This window comes from Schistocerca cancellata, chromosome 2, assembly GCF_023864275.1.
Source record: "Schistocerca cancellata isolate TAMUIC-IGC-003103 chromosome 2, iqSchCanc2.1, whole genome shotgun sequence".
In the NCBI taxonomy this organism is placed as follows: domain Eukaryota; kingdom Metazoa; phylum Arthropoda; class Insecta; order Orthoptera; family Acrididae; genus Schistocerca; species Schistocerca cancellata.
Window position 1 is genome coordinate 299,194,493 of NC_064627.1, and position 9,923 is coordinate 299,204,415.

The window sequence follows — 9,923 nt, forward strand, 5'->3', positions numbered from 1 at the left end:
AAAGCTAGAAGCTATCAACAAATAACCCTTGTATTACGCCGGCCGTGGTGGCCGAGCTGTTCTAGGCGCTACAGTCTGGAACCGCGCGACCGCTACGGTCGCAGGTTCGAATCCTGACTCGGGCATGGATGTGTGTGATGTCCTTAGGTTAGTTAGGTTTAAGTAGTTCTAAGTTCTATGGGACTGATGACCTCAGATGTTAAGTCCCATAGTGCTCAGAGCCATTTGAACCTTGTATTACATTATAACCACTGTTTGAAATTATAAGAAAGTACGGAAAGAAAGTACGGACTAAAACAGTACACAAGTTAATGCTGATTTAACCCTTAATGATAAAAAATAAGGTTCCAGTATTAACGCTTGCTGAAGTAGCAGTAGCCAGTTAATATTTTCACCATAATACGCTTGTTGTAAATAGTGTAACTGTTCCTCAACCACATTACTCCGCCTGTTTCTTCTCCTATGCTTCCCTTCCCTCTTTTTTTCGCCTGTTCATAACGTTCATCAGTCATTTTGTCCATGTAGTATAGTAGTCTGTGCCAGTACCCACTCGTGTACTATTTTGGCCTGCACATTCTTATTCATTTAACCTTTGAGTATAATGTAATGAGAAGTTTGTTTGTTCATAGCTTCCAAGTGTATTCCATTACGCTTGTTTTCCGAATAGACGAATAGTCATAACAGGTCACATATCCTGGAAAAAGCAATCTTTGCACAGCTGTAAACTCTCGTTGTCGTTGTGTGGACTATCCGTTTAGTCTTCAGTTGTCAAAGGAGGGCCCTGAAAGACGAAAGTCGGTTAGCAATGGTTTACTAAATGCAAACTATTGTGGAACAATAGTACTAGTTTTTCGTCAGACATTTTATATATGTTATTGCTGTTATTATAAAAACCATGTGCATCCGTGACATGTTAAGAGTGAGACTGACGGCAAGTTATATTTTGTTGGGAAGACGTGAAATCTAGTAACAAACTTTGACCCCTCTGCCAACAATTCCCCCAACCCAGAACTGAAGCCTCGATCCGTTCCTGGGTCAGTGCACGTGTCAACGGCCTGCTAAAGTCAAAGATGTTCCTTGCTACGCCTTCCGCGACGCTGGTCTCTGGCCGTGCTACCAAGAGTAGAAAATCGTCCTGTAGCGGAGAATTCGTTATTGTCACTACTTTAGAATGTTTCTCGGGCTTTCACTGCCCGTCGATGTACGCGCTGCCTTTAACACCTGGCTTGTGTTCGAACTTTCCGACAAATGTTCTCAAGTGCTTTTATCTCCTCTTCTACGAAGTTTCAGGGAAGAAGAGAAAAAGAAAGATGGAAGTGCTTGGACAGGATTAAGTGGATGAGGCGTCAGCGAGTCTGGCTGCCGGGTGCAGGACCTTAGTTCTGTGCCCTGTACTGACAAGGACTTTTCCTTTGCTGGTGTACTGGTATTGAGACCACTTGTTATGATATGTGCAGAACTACCAGACGGAAAAACAGTGTCTCCGGTTTCGAAAGCCGGCGTAAATGAACGGGACAGGCTGTACACTAAACCCACGTCCCTGCAATAACGTTGTCCAGCAATGCTTCGACAACAGTGGGAAGCAGTTGTCACAAGATTGATTTTCGCAGTTACGCCTAACTACAGGTCTAAGCACTCATTGACTTCAGTGGAAGCGCATATTTCGCTAAAACTTAACCAAAAATGTAAGTATTACACAACTTAACTAAAAAAATAACTATCACACAATGAAACATAAATTTGGCTTTATCCCTTAGCTTCAAATGCACGTGTTCTGGGATCAAGGTTCCCAGCCGATTTTCCAGATGGCATTGGCATTTGTGTTTCAGTCCGCATGCGAGTGATCATGACCGACATAATTTTATTCATAATTTTTGTGGTTTCAGTCATTTCTTTCTTTGATTTCTCAAAACAGGACGGTATCTGTGGTACTGTTTCTATACCGTGCAATACCATAAAGTGATTGTACTTTGAAGTGACAAAAATAGTTGAAATTGCAATATCAGTTAATAAAGAAGGCCAGACGCCAGAAGAACGATTCTTTCATGCCATTTTCTAACATTACACCGAAATTGCACTAATACCCGAAACGTAGTTCGAGAGAAATGAAGGATTGTGGAACACAGCCAAATGTGCTTTTCGCTTGTAATAATTTCAATGTTTAATCACAGATTGACTGTAAAGTCAACTGAAATGGGAAGTATAGTGACTGGAAACGTCAGATCGTCATAAAACATCTGAGTTTGCTAGTTGTTTTACTTTGATGGGACCAGATATCATCACGCTGGGTCTTTACAAATTTTTTAACTAATTTTTCTGTATTTTGCACACATAATTCTCCCAGTGTGTATTAGTGGCCCTCTTTCATCTTTGAGATAACTTGGATTGTTTTTGTTACGTTTATCCCATTGAGAAAAATCATTGTTAGTCATTCATATTTCTAGAAGGCATCACAGGGTTCGATTCCTAGCACTATGAAGTATCCTTCGATTCGTGTAACCCAGGTCAACGTGTTTTTTGTCATTTTGTATATACTAAGTGTCCTAAAATCCAAGGATATGCAGAGGACACTAAGCAGGTAATGGGTTAAATGAAAAAAAAAATACAGTTCCAAGCATGTATCAAAAAGCATACGAAGATGTTTACTACCTCATATCTGATTAGTGAGAAAAGGATAATTTTTTATTATTAAATTACTGTGATTTAGACAATTTTTACATTTGTGATCGGCTAACTTATGTGTTATTTAGTTCCACAGCTAACCGTTGTTTTATTATTGGAATCGAATATAAGTCATTAGAAGTGACTTCTGAAATGGGAGTGCCGGCAGAGTGGCCGAGCGGTTAAAGGCGCTACAGTCTGGAACCGCACGACCGCTACGGTCGCAGGTTCGAATCCTGCCTCGGGCATGGATGTGTGTGATGTCCTTAGGTTAGTTAGGTTTAAGTAGTTCTAAGTTCTAGGGGACTTATGGCCACAGCAGTTGAGTCCCATAGTGCTCAGAGCCATTTGAACCATTTTTTTGAAATGGGAGTACAGCGTTGTCCGTTGGTATCTCATCAGTTGTAAGTAAAATACGTACAACAGTCATTTCTGCCCTACGTCTTTACAACACAGTCATAATCACTGTACCTCGAGTATAAGAAATCGGTTTGAGACTAAATATCATCATCAGATGTCGTGGTCAATATCCTAGACATTAACGGACCTGGCATCAAGTTAAATTGTACCAGAAATACTGGTCGTACACCCAAGTGCTTCAGAATGACACAGAAACTGCAGGGAAGTAGAGCGCATAGTGTCCATTCACAGCTTTTCACGGATTAAATAACGTATTCGTCCAGATTTCACTTCTACAACTGACATTTCGGTTGTGTGTCACCCTCCGGAGCAATCAAGAGACGTAGATGCGGATGCAGAAGAAGAGGTAGCAAGTGGCGATACGGTGCCATGTCGTCAGCCTCTTGACTCATTGCAAGGATGGTCGGAAGACACGCTGCCGAAATGTCAGTTGAACAGGTGGAATTTAAGCAGCTGCATACCCTAAATTTAATGGCTGCATACATAGTTTTACATATCTCTGCCTGCGTCACAAAAATACAATGTCCTGGACAAGAAGTTCCTATTCACAGGATTGCCTACCGAAATATCCTAATGTATCCTGGTAGTTAACAAGGGAAAATCTCCGGTGCGTCGTGTAAACACTTCTACAGTATGTTTACATTTACATAAACGCCAACACTCCATGAGCCACCTTACAGGGTGTAGCGGAGGGTACTTTGGCACCATTGACTTCCGCCCCCTATTTTTTCCCTCCACTGTTGATTTACGAATGGCGTGTGGGAAGAATAACTGTCGTTTACTCTCAATGTCAACTCTAATTTCTCTGATTTTCTCGTTGCTGTCATTGGCGAGACGTGTGTTGGAGGAAGTGATATGTTTCCCGGCTCTTCTTGGAACACAACATCTTGAAACTACAACAGTGATCCTGTCTGTGAAGCACAATGCCTCTTTTGTAGTGTCTGCCACTGGAGTTATTGGAGCATAGCTGTAACGATCACGTGTCGACTAAGCGATCCCGTGACAAAATGCATCGTTCTTCATTAGATCTTCTGTGTGTCTTCTATTAATCCTGCCTGGAGTTTTTTAACTAGAGGGCAGTATCAAGAATTGGTCAAGCAAGTGTTTTGTAAGTAACTTCTTTCGTGGATGTATTACATTTCCTTAAAATTCACCCACAGAATCTGAGCCTGGTATCTGCTTTTCTTACAATTAGGTTAGGTTTCTCCGAATGGTTACTCCTATGTGTTTCAGGGTAGTTACTATGATCGGTTGTAATAGTGTACTGGAACAGTGACAGATCTTCACGTGCACTACGTTACATTTATTAACATAGAAACTGCCATGACTTGCAGAAATCGCCGCTTCTCTGTAGACGTTCTGCATATCCCTATGATGTATCGCAAGCATTTAGCATATCGCTGTATATGACAGAACTTGACTAAAAAAAAAGGCTATCGGTTGATAGGACAAATCCTAAGGCAACAAGGAATAGTCAAATTAAACATGGAGGGATGCGTGTGTGACGGGAGGGGGGCGTGAAGCCTGGAGGATTGTAGCATTGCAGAGACAACAAAACCTGACAGCGGCACGCACTTGCATGTGGATGTAGGTTGCGGCAGTTCTGTACAGATGATGGGTTTTGGTCTGAGTAGACTTAAGTGCGCGTCATTTATGACGGTGGCCGAGTTTAGGTTCGTTCTGCGCATCTGACGTCACAAAACACAGTCAGCCAATGAAAAGAGAACGACGTTGCCAGAGCTCGACTGCAGTGCACAGCACGGACGAGTGTCTTTAGTTTTAGAAACGTTCAAAGTAATTGAACAAAAGCAATGTCTTGATAGCAGACTTTCTTTTATAGAAAGTTTGGAAAAAGCATTCTTTATAACAATTGCTTCATATTCTATTAATTAATTAAACCAAACAAGAAATAGGCCTCCTAATTCAGGCGATAGCAAGGAAAGGTGTTTGGATCATTCTCACAAAACGCTTTTTCGCAATAAAGAACAGCGGTAATTGTTTATTTCCTATTATACTTCGACGAAACGTGAACAGTGTTTGTCCGTATTTTGCGTGATATTTTAAAGTCCTCCGGGAGATGTATTCAATGACGAGCTGCGTTAGCGTAATGGTTAACGTGTATGGCTACTAAGTGAAAGGTTCTGAGTTCAAGCCTTGATCAGTGCTTTTCTTTATTTAAAACAATATCGAAGTGTCTTACTTCATGAATTTTATTCGTTTGAATGTAATTTTATGAAATTTCTGGTGATAACTAAAATCGACTATATGCTATGGACTTTTATCTCTGCAAACCTTCAAAATTTCGTGCAATGGTTTACTACATCTAATGCTGAACAATAACTGCGTTGAACTTCGAAACAAAATTAAGTCATTTATTGGGGGAAGGTATCAGTCAGGAAGATTGGTAAAAATCAAATTTTTGGGCCAAATAGTTTTTGTGAAATCGAATGATAAAGTGTGTCAAAGCAGTCAAAACACCATGTGTCTGCACAGGTGACCAGTGCATTGATGACAAAATTGCGCTCATCGCGGAATGCGGGGAGCACGTCTCTGTAGCAGCGAAAGGGTTAATGCGGCCGTGGTGGCGCGTTCCCACCTAAACATAAGTTTGTGAACTATATACTACGGCGCTGTTTCTCTTGGCGCGTACAACTGGCAACGCAGCAATCTCCCGCGTCTGGGCGGGCATGCGCGAACCGCCAAGATAAAAGAATTGAACTATAGCATAGTCAGCTGCATTAAGCTAGTCTTCGTATTGAGTGAAGATCGAAAAAAAAAATGTCTTTTCACCACGAAAATGCTACGTCATTGTATGTAAGCACCTTTGCATAGTGTTAACTGCCCAGAGATCCCATCGTAGCCTATTAGTTATTTCAGTCAATGATCACACAAATTGTTTCGACTGCAGAGAAGGCATTATCAATAGGCCATAAACATTGCTTGGCCGATGGATGCGTCAGAGTAAGCCAGGAGTCAACACTGCATTGAGCCTCGTACTAGAAGAGGCTGCTACTCCTGCCCAATGAAAGTAAATGCCTAAGGGTTGATTGACCGGGAGTCCTTCAAGACGGATGTTTGTAAGTTCTTTCAAATGGACGTCACTTCGTGAACTTGCACGCCCATAACCTACCACATTAAATCCCACAGGGGAAAGAGGACCTACAGTTTAACGAGTCGTTCCTGGCATATACTCACTTCACTGAGAGCAGAAGGCTAGGGTAAAGGCAGACTGGAAAATTCCAGTGTCCGACCGGGTAGATCGCGCGAAGTTTACTGTTTCCAGATTCACACTTCACATCACTGTACCACCAAAGTCTGACTATCCAACGAGATTTGACATTGTCAGACTGGGGAACGCGTTCCATTTGAAGTACATTATTTTATCCACAAATGCATTGATAGCGTTCGTCTCATCATCAAAAGTAAAAATCCAATATTTTGGTACGAAAGCAACAGCTGAAGCCATCAGCAGGGAGTCATTGTGGTCACTTGAAATCGATTGTGAGTGACCAAATTTATTGTTTGTGGCGACTTGACGTGTTGCTTTCGTAACAAAATATAGGAATTTTACTTTCAGCGATGAGTCATTAGAGTCGAAAGCGATGAACTGTAACGTACCTGTTAAACACAATCAAGGCAACAAAGGTGTACTGTTAAGGTATACAGAATGGACGCTACCGAGGTGAATAATTTTCGTAGTCTGAAATTCGCTGACTAGTTGCAGATGGAGAAATTGTAATGCACAGAAAACCAGAAATCAGTGTTTCTTCGTTTATTAATCCATTTTTTTAAGCGTTTCGGCGACAGCCATCTTCAGAACCCTGGTTCGGATAAAAACCAGAGCATCACAAATATACTTGGTTGACTCGGAACGAACATGATCAGGCTGCTCATCTGCTCAAGTTCGTTTCAAGTCAACCATGTAACTTTGTGATCCTTTGGTTTCTTTTCTGAACGAGGGTTCTGATGACGGCTGACATCGAAACTCGTAAAAAATGGATTAATAGAAATTTTTCCAGTCCATATGTGGCGTAACAGCAAACCAGTGCTTAACAGTATTGGTTAAAAACAATCTTGGTTGCAATTTTATTAGTTTTTTTTAATTCTTCAACAGTAAGTTACTCGCTCCTGTGAACAGGAACGCGTTATGCAGATCTTGGTGCCTCTCGCGTCCATCTAGAAAAGGTAACCTGAAGATGCCTAAATAAGTCGAAATGCGTCGTTGAAAAAAAAAACTAAAATTGCAACCAAGACTGTTTTTAACCAGTAGTGGATTAATAAATGAAGGCATATTTGTTTTCTCTGCAATGCAATTCCTTCATCTGCGACCAGTTCAGGAACCTGCGGGCTACATAAATGAAATAATCGAGGCAGTTATGGTAAAAGAGTCGACTGGTATTCCCAGCTTGCTCTGACACATCCAACGACCGAGAAATATTAGAGGGGTACCGATATATTGTGAAAAGCAATGGTCCCATAACACTCCCCTGGCGTATACAGAGAAGTTGCAGCACTAGAAAATTGCAGCGAAATGCAGGAAGATCTGCAGCGGATAGGCACTTGGTGCAGGGAGTGGCAACTGACCCTTAACATAGACAAATGTAATGTATTGCGAATACATAGAAAGAAGGATCCTTTATTGTATGATTATATGATAGCGGAACAAACACTGATAGGAGTTACTTCTGTAAAATATCTGGGAGTATGCGTGCGGAACGATTTGAAGTGGAATGATCATATAAAATTAACTGTTGGTAAGGCGGGTACCAGGTTGAGTCCTTAGAAAATGTAGTCCATCAACAAAGGAGGTAGCTTACAAAACACTTGTTCGACCTATACTTGAGTATTGCTCATCAGTGTGGGATCCGTACCAGGTCGGGTTGACGAAGGAGATAGAGAAGATCCAAAGAAGAGCGGCGCGTTATTTGGGGTTATTTGGTAAGCGTGATAGCGTTACGGAGATGTTTAGCGAACTCAAGTGGCAGACTCTGCAAGAAAAGCGATCTGCATCGCGGTGTTGCTTGCTGTCCAGGTTTCGAGAGGGTGCGTTTTTGGGTGAGGTATCGATAATATTGCTTCCCCCTACTTATACCTCCCGAGGAGATCACGAATGTTAAATCAGAGAGATTCGAGCGCGCACGGAGGCTTTCCGACAGTCGTTCTTCCCGCGAACCATACGCGACTGGAACAGGAAAGGGAGGTAATGACAGTGGCACGTAAAGTGCCCTCTGCCACACACCGTTGGGTGGCTGGTGGAGTATAAATGTAGATGTAGATACAGTCACTAAACAGTTTATGTGAGCATCGACTCAAATAAAGCCTATGGGGGAGTGTCCTCACTATTGTTCCTGGGCAGTACCGTCGAAAATGTTAAACGGGAAAATTCCGAAAGCCTTGTGTACACACAGGCTTCAGTGGATTGGCAGATTGTAGGGGGTGTTCGCCGGAGGGGGCGTCGCACGGAGTGTCGTGACGCTCGCCGGGCGCCACGTGGAGAAGCGTCCCGGCGCGGCGGATCGATGCCGCGTGTGCGGCGCGGCGCGGCGCGTCGTGGGACGCGGGCGACGCTGCGGCCTACCTGGCAGTGGGCGCAGCCGAAGCTGACGGAGTAGTCCTGCGCGCAGTCGTAGCGGCGCAGCAGCTCGTCGAACTTGCAGGCGAGCGTGGCGGCGAGCGCGTCGAGGCGCGCGAGGGCGCGCAGGTGCGCGCGGCAGCCGGCGGCCGGGCCGCGCAGCGCGGCGGCGCGCGCCTCGGGCTTGAGCGCGTCGAGCGGCGCGCGGCCGCAGCACTGGCGCAGCCGCAGCCGCCGCAGCGCCGCCTCCCGCCGGCCGGGGGCCGCCGCGCACGCCGCCGCCGCCGCCGCCTCGTCCAGCCGCACGCCCCCGCAAAGGCACTCTCGGTCTGCTCCGCCCCCGCCCCCGCCCCCACACGGCGGCCCCGGGCCCTCCGACACCTGCCCGTTGAGCCGACCCGTCGTCATCTCGGCCTCCGCCGCCGCCGCCGCCGCCGCCCCCGCTTCCGTGTCCCTACCGTAATTACTACTACTATTATTGTTACGCTGCTTATTAACTCCGCTATCGTAATTATTACTGTAGTGATTATTATCCGAGAGAGAGGGCATCGCGTCCCGCGCACTGCAGCTGCCCCTGAGGTCCGGCGCCGTGGCCGGGTCCGCGATATCACAGGCTGACAACCAGGGGTTCAGGAGCGAGAGCGGCGTCGTCGCGTTGTGGTGCGCGCCCGCCGCCGCCGCCGCCGCCACCGCCGGGTCGGGTACCGCCGGCAGTATCAGGACGAACAGGAGGATGGCGGCGACGGTGCTCGAACTGGGACCGCCCTGGGCCGCGGCTTGCTCTCCCGAGACCGATGTCGCTGCTTCCGCCGCTGCTGCTGCTGCTGCTGCCGCCGAGTTTCTGACGTGGCTCCGGCGCCGCTGCTGCTGCTGCTCGATCGCTCTCGATGTCGCTCTTGTTCCGTTTGTCGTCTTCGTCGCTGGGAGAATAGGTGGCGCCGTACAGGCCAGGGGCATTGTCTGACGACGACTTCACGACGTGGCGTGGTTGTCAACAGCGCGCCGGGGTGGTGTCCGCTGCTCCCCTGCCGCTCGTCCGCGACGCTGCTGTCGTCGTTCCAGTCGCTGTCGCCTCCGTGCCTCTCGTCGTTGTCGTAGTTGTGGTTGTTGTAGTAGTAGCGGTGCTGCTGATGGTGGAGAGTGTTGACAGCTTCGACAGAAAGAAGAGCTAAGAGTTGTCGGCGCCGCCTTGTGAGGTGCATTTCGGTTGCAGAGAGCCGATCCTGCCACCGCCCGAGTTGCTGTGCCGGCCGCGGTCGCGTTCGCGGGG

The 9,923-nt window shown here is 46.0% G+C and overlaps 1 protein-coding gene across 1 annotated transcript; it reads right to left on the reverse strand.

The window, feature by feature from the left end:
- Positions 1-8,401: 8,401 nt before the first annotated feature.
- Positions 8,402-9,923, reverse strand: LOC126153569 (zinc finger protein Elbow-like). Its single transcript, XM_049916080.1, has one exon. It carries the CDS (start codon positions 9,608-9,610, stop codon positions 8,402-8,404), a length of 1,209 nt encoding a protein of 402 aa, XP_049772037.1. The 5' UTR covers positions 9,611-9,923.

Coding starts and splice junctions, on each gene's coding strand:
- LOC126153569 (XM_049916080.1), bottom strand. CDS start 9,610: ATGCCCCTGGCCTGTACGGCGCCACCTATTCTCCCAGCGACGAAGACG.